The 25662-nt window shown below is 38.6% G+C and overlaps 2 protein-coding genes across 2 annotated transcripts; one reads left to right on the forward strand and one right to left on the reverse strand.

Annotated features, from left to right (window-relative positions):
• The first annotated feature begins 1988 nt into the window (after positions 1-1988).
• On the forward strand, positions 1989-17538 carry LOC131230901 (peptidyl-prolyl cis-trans isomerase A1-like). Its single transcript, XM_058226921.1, has 7 exons — positions 1989-2154; positions 2713-2934; positions 4956-5097; positions 5222-5310; positions 16150-16204; positions 16914-16999; positions 17179-17538. Exons 1-7 carry the CDS (start codon positions 2107-2109, stop codon positions 17332-17334), a joined length of 798 nt encoding a protein of 265 aa, XP_058082904.1. The 5' UTR covers positions 1989-2106; the 3' UTR covers positions 17335-17538.
• A 2188-nt stretch (positions 17539-19726) lies between these two features.
• On the reverse strand, positions 19727-23255 carry LOC131231386 (uncharacterized). The gene is made up of 8 exons (XM_058227550.1): positions 23109-23255; positions 21855-21921; positions 21633-21698; positions 21147-21244; positions 20909-21034; positions 20404-20754; positions 20259-20324; positions 19727-20167 (listed from the first exon to the last, which is right to left on the reverse strand). Exons 2-8 carry the CDS (start codon positions 21904-21906, stop codon positions 20012-20014), a joined length of 915 nt encoding a protein of 304 aa, XP_058083533.1. The 5' UTR covers positions 21907-21921; positions 23109-23255; the 3' UTR covers positions 19727-20011.
• Between the last annotated feature and the right edge of the window lie 2407 nt (positions 23256-25662).

Consider the following 25662-nt stretch of genomic DNA (forward strand, 5'->3'; position numbering starts at 1 on the left):
AATTAGGTTTGGGATCGAGTAAGTACTAAGTTGGATTTCGAGTCGACTCGAGTTGAGTCACTGAGTGACCCAATATGACATGGTTTGAGTTCGGATTGAACCAAGTCTACTCGGTTTGAGTTTGGATTGAACCAAGTCTACTCGGTTTGAGTGACCTGAATTCTACTCAGTTTGACCATGTCACCAAGTGACCCAAATTCTACTCGGTTTGAGTTCGGATTGGACCAAGTCTACTCGGTTTGAGTGACCCGAATTCGACTCAGTTTGAGTTCAGATTGGACCAAGTCTACTCGGTTTGAGTGACCCGAATTCGACTCAATTTGAGTTCAGATTGGACTAAGTCTACTCGGTTTGAGTGACCCAAATTCTACTCGGTTTGACCAAGTTACCAAGTGATCACCCGAATTCTACTCAGTTTGAGTTTGGATTGGACCAAGTCTACTTGGTTTGTGCGACTTGAATTCAACTCGGTTTGAGTTTGAATTGGACCAAGTCTACTCGGTTTGAGTTTGGATTGAACCAAGTCTACTCGATCTGAGTGACCCAAATTCTACTCGGTTTGAAGTCACCAAGTTACCCGAATTCTACTCAATTTGAGTTCAGATTGGACCAAGTCTACTCGGTTTGAGTGACCTGAATTCAACTCGATGTAAGTTCAGATGGGACCAAGTCTACTCGGATTGAGTTCAGATTGAACCAAGTCTACTAGATTTGAGTGACCCGAATTCTACTCGATTTGAAGTCACTGAGTGACCCGAATTCTACTCGGTTTGAGTTCGGATTGGACCAAGTCTACTCGGTTTGAGTGACCCGAATTTGACTCGGTTTGAGTTCGGACTGAATCGACTTAGGCCTATTTGGGAGCTTGGATTTGGAACCCCCTGGATTCGGAACCCCCAGGATTGGAAACCCCCTAGATTGGCAATCCTTCCCGTGTGTTTGGCACCCTGGAGTGTGAATCAACTTTAATTCAAAAATACCTATGCATGGTATATTTATAGGGGTTTGAATTTAATTACTAAATCAACTTTAATATCCCTAATTAGTGAGATATATAATTTTTGACACTATGGTTGTGATAAGCCTGCTGAAATATATGCTTTGCCTGAAACTGATGAAATTCCAAGTCTCGGATGGACCGCAGGCATAAGATCATGTCTGAGTGACTAACCAGTGATTTTTAGTCGTTGATTAATATGGACAATGTTTGGACAGTGCTGGACAATGTTTGGACCGAGCTGATCATCATTAGTGGGCCATGTGCCCAATAAAATGATAGTGTACAGTAACACATGTTACACCTGTAACTATTGAAATGATTTTTAGTGTAATCCAAGCTCTCACCGTGGATTGCAAACCCCCTCACAGAGGGGATTAGAAACCCCCTAAATTTGAAACACCAGTTGCTTTACGCCGCCAAACAGTCTAGGGATTGCTTATCCTCTCCAGTCCCCTCTAATCCACGGTGCAAACGACCCCTAACCTACTCGGTTCGAATCTAGCTGAACAAGTCAGACCAGTGGAGTTGTTCCGTGCCAAGCTCTATTTGTCTCCACCAATAATTGCATGAGACAGTGCTGCATCCCCGAATCCTACAGGTAGGATTCAATTCTGACAAGTAGGCCCATTTTTCTATTTTTCGGACCATCGGTCCGTTGATTCCGACCGTGGATGGAGCAGGCCCGATAAGTCCCCTAATTGGAAGATTATACAGGCCAATATAGGACCCTTTCCAATTGAATGCCAACCTATATTATATTGTAATCCTATCCGTTTATCTACAAGCAACAAAAAAGGTTACATTTTACAAGACACGTCCATCCCAGTGGACACATCAAATCAATGGTCCGGATTAACGAACCTCAAACTCGGATCACGAATCGTATAATTCCCCGACAGCATTACACACAAGCTGTCGCTATCGTAACATTTCGTTGGCGTCGTTTGCTGGGCGGACATTCCCAGGACCCGTCGGGCGCACCAATGGACCGACAGCTAGAATGCGCGTGCGCACGAGGCGCACGATAAACTAAGCCTGCTTCCGATATAAACCTCCTTGCACTCGCCTTATCCCTTCTGTGCTGTGGAAGCTCCGTCTCCTCCGCCATGGCCGCTGCGTTTTCTCTTGCAAAGCCTACTTGCGCTCTTCATCAGGTTAGTAAACTCTACTCGCAGCCTTGCCTAGTCGCATGAAATTCTCAGCACATGGAAAAGAAGAATCATGATCAGTAAGCATCGTCCGAAACCGGTACGTGTCGCCAGATACGTACCGGTATCGGCGCTGACTCGGCCCCGACTCGGCCGTATCGTCTCGATGAGCTCTGGTAAGTACACTCACCTCACTGGTGGTGGCCCCACCTGACGAGCTCTCATAACGCAGGCTTGTGCGGATCCAAGCTGCTCATCAGGAAGGGGTCCTGCTACTCATAACGTGGGCCATGCGTGTATGGAAGAAATGGACGGTTGAGAGAAGCCGACTAGCTGTCCGAATTTGGTGTACATGTGTCTTATCGATGAATGGGGGACTGGCCCAGGCTATTACGCAGTAGGTCCCACAAGATGAGCGGATTGGATCTTGCATAGCTCTGCCACGTCGCTATGTGCAGGAGGGGAGTAGCTGGGAAGCAGCTCGCCGAGCTCATCCACATTTCTCTTCTTCACCATGGCATCACTTCAGTGTCTGGAGTGCGTTGATGCCCCGATTTCTTGCAGGGTAGTTTTGGCCATGATGGCATTTCAAATGTTAGTAAGCAATACATGTTCCCTCGAATTGCGAAATTGCACCCAAATTACACCCACATTCCAACTTCAAGTGGCCATGGGCAAGCGTTGTCGTCGAAGTCTAAGTATTCAGTTTGCGTTCCTGTCAAGCAAATTTCGAAAACACAATCAGCAGGGTACCGAAGAATGGTGTGCACCAGCTCTATGGCACCGGTAAGTTGCAATGGCCTACTAAAAAAGCTCTCATTAGTTACTACTGGTGCAGATAGAATCATCATTTGGGTTATGTTTGGATGACTATTGGATTGAATTACGATAAGGAGTTCAATTAAGCGGACTGGTTCAAATTGTAATTGCTAATGTTAATATGGAGGGTGGAGGATCCAAATTGCAATTAGATTGTGTTGGACTTGAAAGGAATTTAGTTGTGATTTGTGTGTTATGTCCTCGTTACGAATGCCATTGAAGGTAACTACAATTTGGTCATTTCCACTTAACTGAATTATTAGTTTAATTCAAGTGTTCGTGCATTCAACCACATCATTAATAAGAGAAATGGTGTTAATATGACAAAAAGGAAGTTTTTAGTTTAGAGAATGCTCAAATGCTCATAGAGCAGTGCAAACTATATTGCTCCTAGTGCCTCAGGTAATTTGTACAGTCCAATAGTTTGATCTAAACAGTCCATTAAGTCTAGAACAGATTTCAAGGGCTACCATGCAAAAATAAGCCTGATCGGATGATCAAACCCATCCTAAATTTGGCATTTTAAAAAAATTGTTACCATCCTTTTTCCAACCCATGGATGGGATGGTTAGGATTTCCTAATAGAAGTAGTTCTTTATAATCATAAGCAATCAATGATGGGAACTATCACATAGATGGACCAAGTTATTGGTTAGACCTATTTTTATATAAATGATCTTGGCCATCCATATTAGAGGTCATTGATCAGATGGTTAAGATCATTAGATTGTTGTGATAATTGCATGGCATCCTGGGAAATGTGTGTTGGACCTAATAGATAGTCCAGATCAATCTATTGGACTGTTTAAGGTTCCCAATGCAACTAGGAGCACTGGAGCAACTCTCTTTAGTTTATTTGTTTTCATAATCATTTTTGCAGAAGATAGATATACACTGCATCAGGAAGTGGCTTATGAAATTTCTCTTTTTTTCTTTGGTTGTCTGATGGGTTACCAAAAGCCTATAGTGAGATTGTAGAGACTCTTTGGGTGCTCAAAATATAGCTTCAATACAGAAGTAGCAATACAGTCCCACTAAATGCCCCAAAACATAATCTCACAATGCATGATGCTGACGATCAATGGAAACCATGAAAGAGAAGTTCTGGAGACAGCACAAACCTAACAAAAAATGCCAAACTGTGGTGCTTTTGCCGTCAACAACATATTTTAGGTCAACTTGAGTTTTTATCAGGATGCTGATTCCATTTCTTCCCAATTGTAAAACCCAAAATCACGTTTTCAACAAAGAACATTGTAGGATGACCTGAAATATATCTGAAATAATTGAAACCTTGTTTCATTTTTGAGCTTATGTCATATTGAGGTCCCAGTAACCTAACTGAAGCTTATCATGATCCCAAATGATTGCACATGTTAGTCGCCAATTTCTCTTTTCCGAGTTTCTTTGACTTATATATATATATATATATATATATATATATATATATATATATATATATATATATATATATATATATATATATATATTTATATATATATATATATATATATTTCTAAATTGATCACATGGGTCACACCCCAATTAGTACTATTTATTCACTCACTCAGTCCGAGTCTCGATTCATTAAAAATTCTTAGAAAATTATTATCAACTTACGATCTTTACCCCCTAATTAAAAGGTATAAGACTCTTGCTCCCATCTAAATGCTCAGAATATCAACACTTTGAAAAACCAAATATAAGACCCTATTTCCACTTCCTTTTGCTTGTTCTCTGTGGGAATGTGGAGAATTAATTGTATTCAGTATTATTACCAAATGGTGTTTTCCTAAGTGAGACATTCATTTGGTTTACTAATTTTTGAAATTTGTTTCTAAATTGTCCAGTGTTTCTCTTTATTGCTAATTAAGTCCCATCCTCGTTATCCTTTGTGACCTACAAAGTACTAGCTTCAATTTCCCTTGGGGGGTGGTGGTAAGATTTTTGTCCTGTTTAAATAATCTGACTTGCTTCTGATATTTTAGGGTCTAGAGCTGCAAGCAAAAGTAACAACAAAGTGCTTCTTCGATGTAGAAATTGGGGGTGAGCCTGTGGGAAGGATTGTGATGGGCCTCTTTGGAGAGGAGGTTCCAGTCACTGTTGAGAACTTCCGTGCGCTGTGCACAGGCAAGCTTCCTTTCTACATTCCTGTCATCTTCAAAAGCATGTTTGCATGGAAGAGCTGATTGCTTGAAGGTTGTATAACAGGCATGCATTTTTGACATTGAATTACATGGTTTCGTGCATGCAGGAGAGAAGGGATTTGGCTACAAGGGTTGCTCCTTTCATCGGATTATTAAGGATTTTATGATCCAGGGTGGGGACTTTCAAGCAGGAAATGTGAGTTTTTGTCTCATTGATCTTAATTGGTAATGTTTTAGGGAGTTCACCTATACGAAAATTATGGCAAAGTCCTCACTTGGATTTGTCTGTAGGACCCCCATGTGATCCTTTAAAAAAAAAAACATGCCCGACAACATGCATAACTCCAGTTGATCTGCTTATGATGATTGTCTGAATTCGCTGCTCGTTGATGCTGTGCTGCTAAGTTTAAGCTGACTTTGGCTCATTAGCCTATTTGTTGCCAATAGATAATTTTTGTATTGAAGAATAGACAAGCATGCTCAATTCTTCAGCAATTATTGTTCTTCCCACATTAGCCCAAAGCACACAATAGATTTACCAGTATATTTAATGTTCTTTATCTTTATCACCCTCCTTGTAAGGTAAAGAATAATGCGATTCACTTCCCCAGAATGCTGAAAGAACATCCAGTAGAGTTGAGTTTTGTTGCATCAGCTGTCGGAGGAAACCATGTTGCTTTCCTCGTACATGCCTGTTACTTCTTTCATAATTCCATCCTATCTTCTCTTGGTAGCAACCCTTTTGACCTAAAAAAACCACTTCACAGTAGAGTCCCTTATCATTATGACTTCTGGAAATCCTCCCATTTGATTAGAAATAATTACAAACCACACTTTATGTTCCCAAGGAAAATCCTTGGGAATCCTCTCCAACTTGTCTGCTGCCATCCATGGAATTATAAGCAACGAGAAGCATCTATCACCACCACCATCATCTAAGCCTTATCCCAACTAATTGGGGTTGGCTACATGAATCCTTTTTCATTATTACACTCTATTAAGGTCCATAACTTTAGTTAGACCATAGGTCATCGAGTTTTTTCTTACTACCTCCACCACCTCCTTTTAGGCCTTTTCCTTGCCCTTTCAGAGCCTTCAACTTGTACTTACTCCCAACTGGCACAGTTCTAGGTCTCCATTGCACATGACATGAGCAATCTAAGTTTGCTTACCCTAATCTTATTACCTATTGGTGCTACTCCTAAATTCCCTCGAACGTATTCATTTCTAGTTCTATCCTTCTTTTTCTTGCCACTCATCCATCTCAACATCCTCATTTCAGCAGCCTACACTTATCTCATAAACATGTTGTTCCTTGACTGCCCAACATTCTGTCCCATAAAGCATGCCTGGTCTTATGGCTATCCTATAAAATTTTCCTTTCAGTTTGAGTGGTACACACGATCACATATAACTCCAAACACATCTCCAGCTCTTCCACCCTGCTTGAATTCGATGGGCAACATCTTTCTCAATCTCTCGAAGTTATTTCAAGGAAAAGTGGAAAAGGTGGATGCAGGAATTTATGGTGACCTTTTTATTTTCAATCCTTCTTGATGTTAGTCATACTAGTTATTTCAAGAGTTCAAGAGGATTGCCCTCCATCCATCCTGATGCAGGGCGGATGGTTTAACCTAGAATGATGTGTTGAAACTAAATAACGGATTAATTAAAGCAATCAAAACACACAATGCAACTACTCTATTACAAAGTTAAAGAATCCAAGTAACAAAACATGCTCCAATTTAAAGCTATAAAAAATCCCGCAATACAGATCTAACAAAATATGAATTGATTAGGATATATGGAAGGTAGAACTTCCACATAGCATATGGATTATTCTTAATTCAAAGGAATTCACTTGGTTTAGGGTTTGGCTAAACTAAGTTTAGGTTTAGGGTTTTAGATTTTGGAAATCGGGGATTTAGGTTTAGGAATTAGGGATTTAGGGTGGTAAGAATTAGGGTTTTGGGCACTAGGGTTTTGGGGTTTAGGATTGAAGTAAAGGACAAGGAGTATAAAGGGACAAGGTCACAAGGGAGATTAAGCAAGGGGCCATGGGACAAGGGGGATTGTCTGTACGGACTGTTGTACACATGCGTCTTTATGGTCGTACGGATAGAGATTTGGGCCAGGGTGGTCGGGGTAGGTTTGGATGGGTTAGGGTTTGATGGGGTTGTGGTTTGGATTGATTAGAGTTTAATTGGATTGAGATTTGGAAGGGTTATGGTTTGATTGGGTTGAGAAAAGAAAAAGAAGAGGAAGAATTAAAGAGAAGGTGGGAAAGAAATAAGTGAAGGAACTACATAGAAGAGAAGAATGAGAGAGAATGATAGGTTGGAATCACTCCATGGCATCACACCAACTCCATTCACAGTAGGTTTTTTGTTGCTCAAAAGAAAAAGAGAAAAATTTCATTTAATGCATAATAACCCTAGGGCATTCACACGGCCAAGCCTTCATAGTTTATTTGGGGAGTTTTTACAAAAACACCCTTAGTGCTAAGAAATGTCCAAAATACCCCCTTATTTCAATTAAAATATAAAATAAACTAAAATTCCTAAAATAAATGAACAAAACAACTAAACTAAGCCATCCAATGACTCCATCGTGTCTAATGGTCCACAATCAAGATGATCCCACGATCAAAATGGTCCACAGTCATGATCCAGTGGTCCAACAAGTGTATCCAATGAATCCAACGGTGTAGATGTGTCAAATCGGCTCTTATGTGAAGCCCACATGCATCTTCCCAGTGTGGGCCTTCAAAGATGCATAAACATGCATGTGGGGTCTTCCAACACGAATACGTACTCAATCCGGACCCCATATAATGATCATCCAACCATAGAGATGCTCAAATTGGGGCTTAAGCTCTTCACCTCCTCTGGTATACTCTGAATGGTGCTTGGATGTCCTCATCACATCCATCCATCCCTCCATCATCATTATCAAAACCTTATCCCAACTAATTGGGATTAACTACACAAATCCTATTATACCATTCCACTCTACCATGGGCCATATCCTTAGTTAATCCGTGGGTCTTCAAGTCTTTTCTTACTACCTTATTGTCTAGATTCAAAGTTGTGGCAAAAGTTTCACGCCGGGTACCAACTTAATGCAACTCTCCTCCTTTATCTGGGTTGGGACAAACAAGTGAACAATGAGATCACAATAACTCCCACAAGCATTGTATAATAGTCAATCACATAGGTTGTTGAAAAGTTGATTGCGAGCCATTTGTCCTACAAATTATTTCTGGATAGTGAAACTTGATATCAATTTAAGTACACATTCATCTCCTCAAGTATGAACCTATTCTATTAAGCAAGCTTCCGCTGATATTCTGATCCTCGTGATCATACATCTCATCTACCTTGCATATAGTATATATGACTGTTCTCTCTTCCATCTTAAAATTAGACATTAGTTAGCTGTTGTTGTTTTTTATTGTTAGTGAACATTTTATTTGAAAGAGAGAGATCATGAAGGGGGAACACGTCTAATACGAAGTTCTATCTTCTCACACCATCTTTGTCTAATGAATCTGGTATTCATTTGCCCCTCTAGAAACATGGGCAAACCAAATGCTTGGACTAGCACTAAGGTCATTGATTTTGGAAAAGATGTACAACAACCTCCACGGCTCTAACTGCTTGAATGATGCCCACACAATCACACTTGAGTCCCTTTCTACAATTAATCTTTGGATAATTCTGGCTTATAGAGTATCCTTAGCCTTTCCTGATGAGCTTTAGCCTAGAGATTTCTTAGAATCTTCCCACCCACATGGATCGGAAAATTAAATCTAGTCATTATCATTGCTCAATACTGTGCTCAAATTAGGATTTCCAATCAAAGAGCCAAAATTGACTGCCGTACCTGGATGCAGCTGGACATACAAGTACTTTTTGCTTCACCTCATTGATCAGTGTAATAAAAACTTTAATTGACACCTTTGTATTGGCATATGATTTGCACTTTGATGAAATGAGCACAAACACATCTTTTGGACTCTATACACCTTTACAATTCTACTCCAGATACTCTGTGCCTGAAAATGGACCCTCTGCATCATTGCTATAGTGGCACTCTGCTAGGAAGTCCCAAAAAAAAAAGAGCCTCTGCTGTCTCCCCAGGCATAGGCACAGATGCTTAAGTGTTAAGTGCTTAACACTTTTTAAGTAGGCGCCAGCCTTTGCACCAGTTTGCTTGGCTTCTAAGATTCGATGGAATGAAGCTCTCTCGTTCAATGAGAAATTGACACATCGAACCATGTAAGCACACTTTTGGAAGGAAATCAAGACCCTCATGTGTCAGATTTGCTCAATGACCATCAATCGAGTGGTCCTTTTCTTATATAGAAATCATTTTCCTAATTACAGCATAATATCTCCTAATTACAATAGCATCTATATCCCCTAATTATAGCATAATATCTCCTAATTACAGCATCTATATCCCCTAATTAGAGCAGCATCTATATCCTAATTACAACATAATATCTCTTAATTACAGCAGCATCTGTATCCCCTAATTACAGCATAATATCTCCTAATTACAGCATCTATATCCCCTAATTACAACAGCATCTATATCCCCCAATTACAGCATAATATTTCCTAATTACAACATCTATATCCCCTAATTACAGCATAATATTTACAGATCTGTTTCCTAAATAACTATACAACAATTTATTTATGGCAAGTTTATTGTTTATCCTACTAACATCTCCCCTCAAATTGATGCTGGTCGATCAAGAAGCATCAATTTGCCAACTAGAAACTGATGACGTAGTCGTGTCATAGGTTTGGTGAAGACGTCCGCTATCTGAAGGTCGCTTGAGACATGCGGAAGAGAGATAACCCAAGTATCAACAACTTCCCTAATAGAATGACAGTTCACCTTGATATGTTTGGTACGCCCGTGATAGACGGGATTGGTAGCAATCTGAATAGCACTCGTATTATCAGCATGAAGAGGAGTGGGAGTAGATTGAGGAAAACCTATTTTAGCAAGTGAGCCACGGAGCTACATAATCTCTGAGCAGGCTGCCGACATGGCACGATACTCGGACTCGGTCGAAGATTTGGAAACACGATCCTGTTTCTTACTCTTCTAAGAGATAAGTGAATCACCAAGAAACATACACCACCCCGTGACAGACTGGTGAGTATCAGGACAACTTGTCCAGTCAGCATCACTAAAAGCCATAAGGTGAAGAGGAGTACCAGTAGAGAAGAACAAGCCACGGTGAGAGGAACCCCAGAGATATTGAATAATTCGGCGGACTGTGGCAAGATGAAGGTGGTGAGGAGACTGCATAAATTAACTGACTTGCTGGATAACAAAGGAGATGTCAGGCCGTACAATAGTGAGATAATTGAGACTACCAACTAACTGTCGAAACACCATGGGATCAGGAAGGAGATCCCCCTCCTCACGTCGATACTTGACATTCACTTCCAAAGGGGTATCCACTAAAGAGGAGTCCTGCAAACCAGACAAGTAAATCAAGTCTTCCGTGTATTTATGCTGATGCAGGAAAACCCCAGAGGAATTGGACTGAACTTCCAAACCGAGGAAATACCGGAGAGGACCAAGATCCTTCATGTGAAATGAATCATGAAGATGCTGCTTGAGTTGATCAATGAGGGCAGAATTAGTCCCAGTGATGACAATGTTGTCGACATAAACTAGAAGAAGAACAATACCAACAGAAGTCGTACAAAGAAACAATGAAGAATCATACTGGCTTTGGATGCAAGAAAATCGAAGTAAGGTAGCCCGGAACTTATCAAACCAAGCCGGAGCCTGTTTCAAACCATACAGAGAGCGCTTCAGCTTACACACATTCGACGTCGACGACGAGTAGAGGCCAGGAGGAGGTGTCATGTAAACATCTTTCTGTAAATTATTGTGAAGAAATGCGTTCTTCACATCCATCTGGCAAAGGGACCATTCTTGAGAGGCTGTAATGGCAATAATAGTACGCACAATGGTCATTTTAGCGACAGGAGCAAAGGTCTCCTCATAGTCAACCTTGTACTCCTGGCGGTTACCAAGGGCAACCAAACAAGCCTTATAACAGTCTATAGACCCATCAGGCCGAAGTTTCACGGAAAAAACCCACTTACATCCAATTAGCTTGACATGAGAAGGACAAAGGACCATGTCCCAAGTCTGATTTTCTTGAAGAGCTTGAAGTTCTTCGTGCATAGCCTTTCTCCAACACTCATGTTTATCAGCTTGTGAGTAGGAATTAGGAATCGACATAGTTGATAAAGTAGCCATGAAGGAGGTACGAGGGAAACCATACCTATCCAGTTGATGAGAAGTACGGCCAGATCGTCGAGGAGGATGCAAAATGGGATCAGGTGGCAGATCAGACTCAGGAAGGGGTAGAGTTGGTCGACGACATTCATACACAAAACCAGGCTTGAAGCGTTCAGGAGGGCATATCATATCATCAAAGTGAGGAAGAATAGAAACTGCAGGAGATGATGTAATAGAACTAAGAAAGAAATATTGATGCTCAAAGAAAACGACATTACGATATATATGAAATTTATTGGAAGAAGCATCATAGCACACAAATCCTTTTTGAGATAAGTTATATCCCATAAAGACATTTCACAGATTGCATAGAGAGTTTGTGACGTTGATGCAAAGGTAGATGCACAAAACAGACACAGTCAAAAGTGTGTAAGTCAAGAAAGCTAGGGTGCTGTTTATGCAGACGATAATATGGAGAGTCAAAATTTAGCACTTTAGAAGGCAACCTATTAATCAAATATACTGCTGTAGCTAAAGCTTCAATCCAAAATTTAGGAGGAACAGAAGATGCAAGTAACAAGGTCCTAGCAACATCTAATAAATGTCGATTTTTGCGCTCAGCCACGCCATTCTGTTGAGGCGTATAAGGACACGAGCGGTGAGAAACAATTCCTTTGTGACGAAGAAACTCAAGAAATTCATGAGACATATATTCTCTACCAGAATCAGATCGTAAAGTCTTAATGCTATTGGTAAATTGATTCTCAACATATGCTAGAAACGATTTGAAAACAGCAAAGACTTCAGACTTATAGCGCAGAAAATATATCCAAGTATGCCGACTATGTTCATCTATGAATGTCACAAAATATTTATAATGAGCATGATAAATGACAGGAGTAATGCCCCATACATCACTATGAACAAGGTCAAAGCAATTCTTTGCCCTACTCCCGGAAGAAGGATAGACAACAAACTTACCATAAATAAATTGTTGTATAGTTATTTAGGAAACAGATCTGTAAATATTATGTTGTAATTAGGGGATATAGATGTTGTAATTAGGAGATATTATGCTGTAATTAGGGGATATAGATGCTGCTGTAATTAAGGGATATAGATGTTGTAATTAGGAGATATTATGCTGTAATTAGGGGATATAGATGCTGCTGTAATTAGGAGATACTATGCTGTAATTAGGATATAGATGCTGCTGTAATTAGGGGATATAGATGCTGTAATTAGGAGATATTATGCTGTAATTAGGGGATATAGATGCTGCTGCAATTAGGAGATATTATGCTGTAATTAGAAAAATAATTTCTATATAAGAAAAGGACCACTCGATTGAGGATCATTGAGCAAAATTGACATCATGGAGTATAAATATCCCCTAACGGATCATTTGTGGGGATCAATCTTTCTCACTCCCATTTTCTCAGGACTTTAGACATCGATGTTTGTCTCGTTGGTGAAGTGAGCCTCATCAGTTTGAACACTTCCAATATCAATGGAAAGGCTTTGAGCCAATAGTAGACTTCCTAGGGGAAGGCTCTGTGTTAGGTGCAGACCTCTCAGGAGAAGATTGTGCCTAGGTGCAGATCCATTGCAGCATCCGTGCTAGGCGCAAAGCACTATTCCTTAGCCATTGTTCCATGAACTTGCACCAAGGTATGCAAAAACGGTCATGTAATGGCTGTTACGGAAAAATAGCCCGTAATGGCCTGTAGTGGGATGGTTTTGATTTTTTATTTTTAAAAGACCATAATGGTCATTATGGCCTGTATCGTAATGGTAAGGGCAATGACCTTTACAGCCAACGTTACCCTTACTAAATACCTTAACAGGCACTAAGATGTCAGTTCCACTTCCTCTAGCGGTAGCCTATGCCAGGCACATACCTCTGCGCCAAGCGCAGACCCTTAAGCACTAGACACTAAGGAGCCCATCATGGGTGGTAGCATTGTTTGAAGGCACTCTTTTGCCTCCTTGAGACCCATGGTAATGTTGAATTCTTGACTAGCGTACAACACAAGGCTATATGGCTATTTGAAGCTGATACCTCTTTGTTTTTTTTTTTGGGTTAGCTTGTTAGTACACACCCATGTCAGTACACACACTCCATGTTAGCCACCCCCACTAGGGATCGATGCCAAGACCTCAAGTGTTGAAACGAGGTATCTCCACTCAGTCTGCCAGTTGAGCTATGCCTCTTAAGATACTCAATACGCATCATTTGCCAGTATCCCGATGCCCATCTGGCTATAAGAGATGCCTAAACGCCAAAGGCTATCACTACTTCTACCTCAGCCTAATCGATGACATGGACACTCTGAAGGACACAGATTAGGACTTTATGGCATCATACTACTCTGTACCATGTAATAGGCTAGTTTTCCTAGCTTTTACCTTTTACCTTTTACTGAAGGGTTTTCTGTAGGGATTTTAATCATTAGTTTGTGCTAGATCACAGCCTAGAATGTATTTTGTTTCCAAAAACTAATGAAAGCATCTCGGTAGGACATTTTGGGTGCAGTTATTGACTCAATGACATGATAATCCAAACATAATCGAAATTGTAGAAACAAGAGACAATTTTGATAAACACTTTGTTACCAATCGTTCATGGAATCCTTTTACAATTCCATTGGATCAAAGAAGTCAGGGATCAACATAATTAAACTCCAATTAAGACCCCTTTTTTTTTTTTTTTAAAAAAAAGAAGCTATTCTTGTCCTTGATTTTTTTTACTTCACTTAAGGTATCAACATTATAGAAACTTTGATTTACCTTTCTTAGCCATATTTGTTCATGGAATTCTTTGGTAAGCTCTATTGGATTTCCGATTTGACTAAAGGGAAGTAAAAAGTTGACAAGAAGTTAGTATCTTTACTAGTCAATGGAATGGGGACACCATCCATTTGAGGATTATCTTACTACACCTTCCTTGGCCAACAATTGTCCGGGGAGTTGGCCACTGTGGGAACCAAACTAAAAGATATTAAAAAGGTGAAATCACTGCCATCTCCCAATTTGTCTAGCTCAATTAGAACCATCTATATAAATGTTTTCTTGGGGGCAGTTGTTAATGTTCTTCCCCTCTATTGCAACTTGAGTGTTTAGAAGAAGAAACAGGGATGTGGAATATCTATTGAGGAAACTTCATTGACTCTGTTGGTGTTCTTTTAAAATAGAGACTTTCTTTTTTCTTTTTTCTTTTTTTCTAAAGCAAAGGGTGAAATTTTGTTGTATTAGGAGTGCAGAGATAGAAAATGTAAGTAAGAGGTTTCTGAGATTTTTTAATAGCATATTAAAGATCCTTGCCCTTTAACAAGTTGGGCAATACGATGGAAGAATACAATTGTGCTCAAACCATACCAATTTTGTGTGTGTGTGTTGGAAGAATACAATGAGAACAAACTGCTAAAACTCGATAGTCAATAGCCACTAGCTTAACCATTCTATCCTTCACTCGGTGTTCTGTCCATAGCAATCATAAGGCCCTTGCCATTGGCTGGGAACATGGGGTTGGACTGTTTGTCTTCATCTCCTTGTAGGTCTCCTCAGCTTATGATCTTTCCTTCCAAGTTGTCATTGAGCCTGCGAGTCAACATGAGGGTACACCTGAGGCTTCCGAGTGCAGTTTCTTAAAGAACTCCTAGCCACTTTTTTTTTTTTTTCCTAATAGAGATGAGAAAGTAATTGGTGGTCTTGCATACTTTATGTCCAAAATTGGACGAGCAATAAATGTTCACTTATGGAGTGTGTGGTCTTCTACATGCTCTACTTTGTTTGCTTGCAAGTGATGACAGAAGGTTCTTATGGTTATCTATATTTGAAATAGCCAAATCATATTTTATACACCTCCTACTGAAGAGGGAGCTTGTCCCAAGCCCGGTAAAGGAGGGTTGATGTCAAGTGGTCCAGCCGGTTATCACACTTTTGCCAAGCAATCACAAGAATTCCTGTTTTTTGTTAAACGGGATTTGTAAAACCTACATCAAAAAGCGATGACAATGGTGATGTTGGCCCTGCATTCGGCGTTCTGTAAATATGTGTAAAACTCTGTTCTTTGAATGATTGTAATCAGAATTTAGAGAGAATTTCTTATCAGGCGTGCTCCCGTGATACCAGTACCACTGTAAGCTTACCGTGGTACTGAGCAGATGTGGGGCCTTGTGATCTGTTCAAGGAATCCAACGCGTCTATCAGATCCCAAAAATCAGCTCGATCCAAAACTAAGGTGGGCCACATAAAAAGGGAATATGCTGGAAGGGTAGCCCCAACCCTTGAATTTCACAGTGGCCCACTTAAGTTGCAAAACAGCTTGAATTTTTTTCCAGATGCTTTGTCTGGACTGGATGAAGGGTCTGAACGGCCTTTGATTATATGTACACAACATGGTGGGCACCCCACACTAATCAATGGTGGACCTTCCCTCCCAATATGTTCCCTGTTCTGTGGCCTATCTGAGTTTTGGATTGGAGCGATGTTTGGGCTTTGGGAGTCTATGCGGTGACACACTTATGGACAGATTGAATTCCTTGAACACATAAGTGAGCCTCACATCTACCTGGTACCACAGTAAGCTTATAGTGATACCTGTCCCATTGGAGCTCCCATTTCTTATAGAGTGTGCTGATGCGATCTTTATGCTCTGCAAATGGTGAGGTTGTTTGTGTTTCTTAAAAATGGATTATTGGTTTATTATTTTGATTCCCCAGCTTGATTTTGTGTTTTTAATTAATTACAGGGAACTGGAGGAGTGAGCATATATGGTTCCAAGTTCAAAGATGAAAACTTCAACTGTAAGCACTGTAGACTTTACAAAATTACTGTGGCTAGAATAGTACCTGCCCATAACAATCACATAGCTTTTTTAGCCCCATATACTTTCCACACCTTACAGCTGTTGCCTTTTGTTTGAGTTTAGGTGTTTTCTTTTACCTTTATTATTTTTTTTTCACACGCACACACACCCCCACACAGTCACTCCGTAGTGGGATTTCACCACCTATGGGTACTCAAACCCTTGACCTGGTGTTGAAACTCTTGTGAGTCTACCACCGGGGGAAGAGTAAGGACCCAGAATGTTCTTTTACCCTTTAATCCAGAATTTCTGGCCCTTTTATGGAGAAACTATCTTTATGAAAAGTTGCTAAATTTTGGCCTGTGATTCCTTTGGAAAACAACTTTTCATTTTTTCTTTTTCTTTGTTCTTTTTTCCCCAAAACTGAATATTTTGTTTCTAAGCTATCAAGGGTAGTTTATTGACATGGCTTTCAAATGGACTCTGATGAAGATAAAGCTAGGCCTTTTTGGGTGCCTTTACTGCATTTCATTAACTTCTCATGCATAAGAAATTACTTCTCTCTCTCAAACAGAAAAGCACTTGTTTTTATATGAATGAGAACAGTACAAATAAGTGGAATAAGACCTTCAATCATCTCTTTTGTCAGTATACAGCTACTGACTAATACCGAAAACATCCTTGTATTGGATGTCTCTTTTCTACAGTAAAGCACATTGGACCTGGAGTATTGAGCATGGCTAATGCAGGTCCTGATACCAATGGCAGCCAATTTTTCATATGCACTGTAAAGGTATGTTATCTGAAGTACACTGAACTACATCTGCCATGTTTAGATGTAGTTCAGTGTACTTCAGATATGTCATTGTGTGTATTTTCCTTAGGTGAATGCAGGGACAATGTTTCTGTTTTCTCTTGACAAAGCATACGAATTATATAATTGATCTGAGTTGTTGCGTGCATGTGAAGCAGACGCCGTGGTTGGATAAACGTCATGTCGTGTTTGGACACATCATAGTGGGAATGGATGTCGTACGGAAGCTCGAATCCCAAGAAACAAGTAGAATGGACACACCCAAGTTGCCCTGCAGGATTGTCAACTGTGGAGAGCTGCCCATGGACAGCTGATTGGCTCATTCACATCAACGAACACAGGCGTGAAATCCTTTGTTTGGCCCATATTGTTTTGTTTGGCCCATTTCTTCATCTTATTTTGCTTTACTAATTTCAATCAAGCTTTGGTGGCTGCTAGAAAACAATTATGAGTGTGGAAATATTACAGAATACATTATAAGTGAATGTATGTCTGTTCCACAGAGGCATGCATACTTATTCCATTGTGTCCTTTGGAGTCATGTAGTGCTGAGGCAAATTTGCCCACTAATTCATGCATGTTCTTATTCAAAATATGTCTTCATCCACATGGGGTGAAAGCACATCTTTCTGAATGAAAATGTACATCCTAGACTGGGGGGTTTTATGAACAGCCAGCCCCATTGTAGATGAGCCGTTGCCAAAAATCACATTGAAAAGATGATCCTAACTGCCCAATTGAAGGATTTTGTAGAACTGCGATTGACAGGGTGAATAAGAGTCAACAATGGTCCACCTTCAACTGGTGAACACTTATATTTTTGGCTGACAATTATTATTATTACCAAACGGAGCTGAAAACCAGAGACTGGAGCACCTCCCAAAGCAAGAAGAGGCATAGGCCCACCTACAATAGGTCCCTAGGATTGGCACCGGGTTTTTTTCCTAGCTTTGGCCTATCCATTGTGGGGCTCACTGAAATTTCTATCCTTTGCAAGTGGACCATCTGTATGGAATTCAATGTTTGTAGTATTAATGCTATCTGCTGATATCATTGATATCACACTTCAAAGATACAAAATATCCTTCGAGTATCATTGGAATGCAAAAAATCCTGAATATCGCCCGAATTATTGCAATGTATCACATAATATCGGTGATATTTTTTGATATCGCTGATATATTGTCCATTTTCTCTTTGAAATGTTACTTAGTATTGACGATACCTACCGATAGTGACAAATATCATTGATATCATGCAGGAACCCACAATGCTTCTTTGGAAATGTTAAAAAACTTTTTTTTTTTTTTTTTTTCACATTTTCCATTAAATTTTTCTTCCAATCAGCTTGTGGGTGGATTTCCATCCATCCTTTGCAAGAATTTGAAAGAAAAAGCTACATTTCAAATCAGATTCAACATTTTCTTGGATTTGGGCCTGTTTCCAAATTGGTGAGGTATTTTGCATTTTCATACATTTCTTTTTATTTAAATCATACAAAAACAGAGTGAAAATGTTAGAAATCTTTGATTCTTCATGTTTGGTATAGAAAATTAAGGATTTCAACCTTCGATTTCGAGATTTGAGGGTAGGTGACTTAATTTGGGAAAAATTGAGGAAAATTTAAAATTCTCCCAAATTGATTGCAATCTTACACTCCAAACATGAAATAAAAAATGTACAAGGGCATGATCTACTGATTTATGAATTTTTCGTGAAATTTTGAATTTTTTAATTAAAAATTATTATAAATACAATTTTTTTCTTCAAAATTTCACTTCTATCTGTAGTGAATCGAGTACAATTTCATAATATTTAAGAGTGTTTGATGAAATAATCATTACATGCATTCTAATTTTGAGATTTGAGGGTAGTTTTAATTTGGAAAAAAATTAGAGATATTTTAAAAAGTTCCAAATTTCTCCCAAAATCATTGCAATCTTACACTTTAAGCATGAAGTCGAATATGTACAAGGCATGATCTACTAGTTCATGGTTTTTTTTTTTTTTCCAGAATTTAAAAATATTTTAATAAAAAAAGTAAAAAATATTTTTTATTTGAAAAATGTTTTAAATTTTTTTTTTTTTTTTTTTTTATCACAATTGGCTGCATTTTTTTTGAGTATTTATAGGTGTTCGATGATTTTTTTTTGAAAAATATATTTTAAAAATAATTAATAAATGTGAATTTTTTTTTTGATGTAATACCCTGCCCTTGCTATCATAATGTTCTTTTACAGGTAAAACATGTCAAGAGGAAAGGGAGGTGGGCAGTTTGATATTGAGTGTATATATGACTGGCCTATTTTTGATGATCTATATGAATATGAGCAACATCCAAACACATCAATCACAGCTATATTTCTAAATTTTTACATCTCTTTTTTTTTTTTTGGTTTTCAATACAAATTTATTAGTTGTATTTCCATAAATGTCTTCTTATATTTATAACTGTTATGAATTCATTTTGAATATAATTGCATCAGTTTAGTGAGACAACACAACTTATGACCCTATATAAAGAAAACCTATTATGTACACTATTTTTTTTTTGTAATGTTATGATTTAAAAGTGTGTATTAAGGTCTTTTTTTAACAATTCCTAAAGTTTCATTAAAAAAAAAAATGATCAAATTCCTAATGTTTCCTAAAAAGTCCAATACATATATGTATCCCAAAAGTGCAATACCTAATGCGATACTGATATGATACACACTAGTAGAATTGGAATCACTCTTTGGGAGAATAGAAGGAAATGCTTCAAATGTTACACATTTCTTGATGGCCTTCAATTTTCATACTATTTTTTTTTTTTGTTGTCAAAACACTCTCCCTCTCTCTCACCAGATTCATCGAGGAGAAATGGGAGACAACATCAATTGACCAGCTAAATTAATTTTCTAAATATTTCCAAACTTATTTAGTTAGGTGACAGGCTTCCCCTCATTGCAACACTAATATTTGCAAGATGGGTTCACATATATGGGGATTTCAAGCAAGGACTGCAGTTTCTACAGTGGTGGCAGGGCCCACGGCCTCCAGCTGATCTTCTCCGTCACCTTCCCATATCTCTGGCAATGCTTCTTTGATGTTGTGTATGCTATTCAGAGCAACATCTGCCCCTGGTACCAGTTCAGAGCTCCCCATCTGTATTACACACTCACATGCATTAGTTTTACATCAAAATTTTCTTTAAATACATTGAAACATCTGCACATATAAGATTGAGGGTGCTTACGATAACAGTATGAAAGCCTGCGGCCTTGCCCGACGCTATGTTTCGAACACTATCATCGAAGAAAATCTGAAAAAACAGAAGCCCCAGTTTCAAAATGATGGAAAACAAGTGCAAATGTTCGAGTAGAAGTTGGCTCATGTCTTACTGTTTTCTTCGGATCAATGTTGGCAATTCGAATAGCAGCTTCCATTGCTTCCAAAGAGGGTTTACAAAGAATTCGTGATTTGGGTCCCAAATGATTTGCTTGGGTGCATTTGCAGGCTTCGGTCTCTGAATCACCTTCGGTGAAGAATGCATGTTCCTCTTGTTCAGCCGCATGCTCCTCTTGTTCAACTGGACAATCATCAGTCAAAGGCGAAGTATTTTCCACCTCATCATCATCAGGCTTAAGAGGTGGATTGAGTGTTTCAAAGCATATAATGCCTTCAAAACAATCTTCCAATTCCAGCCTACTGAGAACTTGAGCAGCGTGGGCTTTGTCAGCATTTGTGAAGATCTGCAAAGGACATTAGCCCCATGCACAAGTTAGAATTTCCTCAAAATTGCCACAACACAATTTTATACTCCCTGACTTTGGTGATTAATGTACTTTACATTCATATTCCAAATTGATTTTAGAAAAAAAGAAAAAGAAAAAAGGATCAACATACGATTTTCCTTTGCGGCATGGACAATAAAAGGTTCCTCAGCACCGGGTCAGGCCTCAGTGTTTCATATGGCAATCTCCCATGAACATATTCATGAAATTCATCATCGTCGAATTCATAACCCAATGCCTGTGGATGTGAAAACCATCCATTTTATGACCATCATGAAAATACATAGAGACTGAAGGAATAAAAACATGATGAAATGGAAGCAAGAATTCAAATTTATTTTTATTTTTACCTTGAGACCAGCCATGGTTGTTCCATATTCCTTATACAATTCGAAGCACATCCTTGGAACTTCGCTTTCTTCAATATGAAGGTGGTGCAACATGTATTCTGCGATCGATGTCACTCAATGTTAGTACTTTGCATCGAAATTCCCCTACATTTTACGTATTATATGGCGTTTTGTCTTATTATGCTTGGTAGCAGTTGTGGCTGTTAGTCCCAAGCCCGGATAAAGGAGGATGGTTTGATTGGAAAGCAAGCAACCAGCAATCAAACATTGTGAAGCTACCATGAGAATAACTCTAGTGTTGGGCAGAGAAAATGATGGGATCATCTGATGGAAGAATGTTGCCCACCGTATCAACAGTTTGGATTCCCAATAGGTGGACCCAAGAGTGTACAATATGGTCAGGCTAATCAAATTGATCGACCGAAAACTGTATATTTTCTCCATTGTTTCTGTTGAATTATATTCATGGCATGATCAGAGAGTTACCTTCAATGTTCCTGCGACAGGCTAAGTTAAGGCCCGAACTCAATGGATAGAGGGTATCATCCATGTCTGAGAAAAACATCACAAGCATCATAACCGAAAGTACCATTCACATACAATTTTCAAGGGGAAAAAAACAGAAGAAAAAAAGGGAAAAAAAAGAAGAGGTTAAAACATTTCTTGAAATTTGTGCAACAAAACACACCCTTGAGGATTAAAACATACCAAAAAGCAAGCAATCGTATTTGGCTCCATCTGTTCTCTTGACAGCACCCATTTCCGAAACTCAAGCCTGCAAGAAATGCAATAGAAATGAAATTACATTAACCAGAAGATCATGACAAGAAGAGAGATTTGAAATCCTTTAATACAAGAAATTCATAGATATTGAAATAAATTGAAAATTTAAAAAAAGTGAAAGGAAGAAACACAAGAAAATCAAATGACCAATCAAAAGAAATGGGAAGGAAAAAGTCCTAGATTTTGAAAAAAATCATCCAACTTTCAAATTTCATAAAAACCCAATTTGTTATAAAATTCAAAAAATAAAAATAAAAATAGAAACCCATATTGCAAGATCATCCAACTTTCAAATTGCAGAAAAACTCATTTGATATAAAATTAAAAAAAGCCCAGTTGCTAGGGAAAAAAAAAACCCATTTGCTATTGCAAAATCATCCAACTTTCAAATTGCATAAAAACCCATTTGCCATTAATTTTAAAAAAATCCCAGCCGCTAAAATAAAATTAAATAAAAAAAAAAAAAACCATTTGCTATTGCAAAGGATGATCCAACTTTCAAATTGCATAAAAAGCCCATTTGCTATAAAATTCAAAAAACCAATTTGCTATTACAAAATTCCAACTTTCGAATTTCATAAAACCCCATTTGCAATAAAATCCAAAGAAACCCGTTTGCTAATTGCAAAGTATCATCCAACTTTCAAATTGCATAAAGACCCATTTGCTATAAAATTCAAAAAGAAAAAAAAGAAAAAAAAATCCCAGTTGCTAAAAAAAAAAAAAACTATTTGCTATTGCAAAAGATCATCCGACTTTCAAATTGCATAAAAACCCATTTGCTATAAAATTCAAAATTCAAAATTCAAAATTCCAAAAAAAAAAAAAAAAACCCCATTTGCTGTTGAAAATATCATCCAACTTTCAAATTGCATAAAAACCCATTTTCATTGCAAAAGATCATCCAACTTTCAAATTGCATAAAAAACCCATTTCCTATAAAATTCAAAGAAACCCATCTGCTATTGCGAAATATCATCCAACTTTCAAATTACATGAAAACCCATTTTCTCTAAAATTCAAAAAAGAAACCATTTGCTATGCAAAAGATCATCCAACTTCCAAATTGCACAAAAAAAAAAAAAAAAAAAAAAAAAAAACATTTGGAGAAGAAATTCCAATCATAGAGAAAAAATAATCCTTCTCCAATTCAAAAATCGAAATAAAAAAATACAATACCTGCGCAGAAACTTCCTAGATTGAGAAAGACGCTTGCGAAACCTGAATTGCACAATCCAACAGCAGTCTATTGAGTATTTATACAAATCCTTTGGGACCCACCCGACGAAGCGACACTTGCAGCATCCTATGTTGGAAGCAGCATATATCTAGAAAGCATTCCACATTATTCTGAGGGTAGTTGTTCGATACTCTGTCTTCGTATGAAGTTTGATAAGCAGGCATTTAGAAAAGGTACACGTGGCATATGCAGACTCAAATTCAACCGACTGAACTGTGGGAACTCACTGTCTCTAACTTAGATCTGAAAATTAGATTGGTTGAATAATCCTAACCTCTGATTCATGGAAACTTAGATTTTTGAATGAGACCATTGGATATTCTCCATTTTAACCGTCCAATAAATGTCCAGAAATCTGATAGTTAGATAAATATATAAGAGTAATATTTTCTTCACCATACGTCCAAACTGTTGGCCATGATCTGGACGGTTTACTTCGAATAAAATCCTTTCCACGTATGCAATTTCACAGTAACTTCAAACTGCCTGTTTATCTTCCATAGTAGTCCCCAGAGTATCAATGTATTTTTCTTTGCTCAATGCGGGTATTTTCAGTTGCCGGTCGTTTTCGTGGATTGATACGGTGTTGAGGTTTGCTCTAATACATCTCAACGTTGCAATGTGATAGCTCGGGACTGTAGTCATTTGAATTGGGTTTCTTTCAATGATCTAAACCGTTTATATAGTAGGCCACCCTTTGGATGCATGCACAAGAAAATTATCGGAGTGGATATTTTAATCTTTCAATTACACAAAGGTTACGTGACCATCCATTTCCAAAGCCAAAGACCCAAGTTTCAAATGGCTGAAATAATCAAACTTAAGAGATTTTATACGTTTCATATCCATCATATAAGTTGAAACTCATCAAGTAAACGGTTTGGATCATTACAAAAAAATATCCAAATTAAAAAAAATTAAAGTATGCGATTATCACATTTTGTAGGTCGGAATGTATTAGAGAAAAACGACGCGGTGTTTGGCGTGACACATGCAATTGGGCTATTGCATGGCCTTCTCTTTTTTGGTACCACATGAACTTCTCCTGCTTTGTACCACTTTTCAGTGGGATAGTATGAGGTTTATGCCTTAGGTGGACGAATATAATTCAGTATATTTCCTTCTTTTTGAAAAGATTTTGGTACTTGAATGAAAAAGTGCAATATGAGAGAACAAGTGGATGATACGTTGCATTTGGGAATGACATTTTTTTTTGGGGGGTGGTGATGTGTCTGGGAAATGGGATTTTTATAAGAGGAGGGATTGTAGGAAGATAACAAAAAGATGCCCATGTTTGCAAATTAGTTGTAACCATGAGGATGAAGAAGAAAAGAGAGTGATACATATTGGAACAATTGTGTCATTTTGATTCTATATAATTCTTTGATATCCTAACTCTCGGGGGGCTTCATTAGAACAACTATTGGTTGAGAGTAATTACGTACTTCTAATAATACATTGGTTTATGTTTGAGATTCATCTCTTTCTATTCTTATAACTGTTGATGCAGTTTTTCGGCAGACCCTCGGCGATTGACCTTCCTAAACCTGTATAGGTGTAAAAGAGAAATAAAGGAGACCCCGACTAATGTAGAGGACTCCCGCTCTGATGCCTAAATCAGGAACATGGTCTTTTTTGTAGAGTAGGGTCTCCAGAAAAGAGACACCAGTCGAATGCTAGGGTAAAAATATGCGTACCTTTGATAGTTGGGGATACCTTTATATATAAGGAAAGGAGTCCAATTGTACAAGGACTCGTCTTGATATCTTGGAGATCTGTCCAGATCCGGAATCTTTGTGAGATCACCGGCTTTTGAAGTTATCGGGATCTGATCTTATCCCTCGAAGACCTGGGGAGAGATTTTCAGAATGTTAAGAGATTCCTCGACTCTGTAGCTCAAATTTATGTCGGCTCCCATAGGTGGGTGATGAGTTGAAAATAAGAGGCACTGATCTTCTTGACAGATCAAAATTCACCATCTTTGACCAATGGTTGAGTCAGAGGATCCGTGTTTCATTTAGCTGGACGCTAATGGTGATTGACCTTATAATGGGACGTCGCCGACCTGTAACCGAACGTTGGCCGTTCTATGGCCGTCCAATAGCCAAGCTATGACTGAGCGACAGTTTCATGGCCAAGATGGATCAGAAAAGGCCCGATCGACGACAGAAGTGATCCGGACCATCGGACCTTAGATCGGGCGTATCTCACAATCCGGAATGAGTTAGCTGACGTAAAATATATGATTTTGGGGTAGAACGAGCTACTTTAGCCAACCAACCCGCTACGCCAGGTTGTGTAGCCTGGAATTGCGAAAAATCCCTTGATTGACAGTCGTTTCCCTGTTTTAATTTCGTTTTTACTATAAATATTAAGTTTTAGTTTGATTATAACTCTTCATCCGTTGGGCTTTAGGAGTTGCGCCCAACGTGAAAAGAGCTTAGAATAATTAGGGGAACGGTTTGGTGAAGCCAAATAGGACACTTACTATTT

The sequence above is a fragment of the Magnolia sinica genome, chromosome 17 (genome assembly GCF_029962835.1).
Source record: "Magnolia sinica isolate HGM2019 chromosome 17, MsV1, whole genome shotgun sequence".
Taxonomy (NCBI): domain Eukaryota; kingdom Viridiplantae; phylum Streptophyta; class Magnoliopsida; order Magnoliales; family Magnoliaceae; genus Magnolia; species Magnolia sinica.

Coding starts and splice junctions, on each gene's coding strand:
- LOC131231386 (XM_058227550.1), bottom strand. CDS start 21,906: ATGGGTGCTGTCAAGAGAACAGATGGAGCCAAATACGATTGCTTGCTT. Junction 20,755..20,908: donor CCATGCCGCAAAGGAAAATC/GTATGTTGATCC, acceptor TGTCCTTTGCAG/ATCTTCACAAATGCTGACAA. Junction 20,168..20,258: donor CAGGCTTTCATACTGTTATC/GTAAGCACCCTC, acceptor TGTGTAATACAG/ATGGGGAGCTCTGAACTGGT.
- LOC131230901 (XM_058226921.1), top strand. CDS start 2,107: ATGGCCGCTGCGTTTTCTCTTGCAAAGCCTACTTGCGCTCTTCATCAG. Junction 5,098..5,221: donor CTTCCGTGCGCTGTGCACAG/GCAAGCTTCCTT, acceptor TCGTGCATGCAG/GAGAGAAGGGATTTGGCTAC. Junction 5,311..16,149: donor GGGACTTTCAAGCAGGAAAT/GTGAGTTTTTGT, acceptor AATTAATTACAG/GGAACTGGAGGAGTGAGCAT.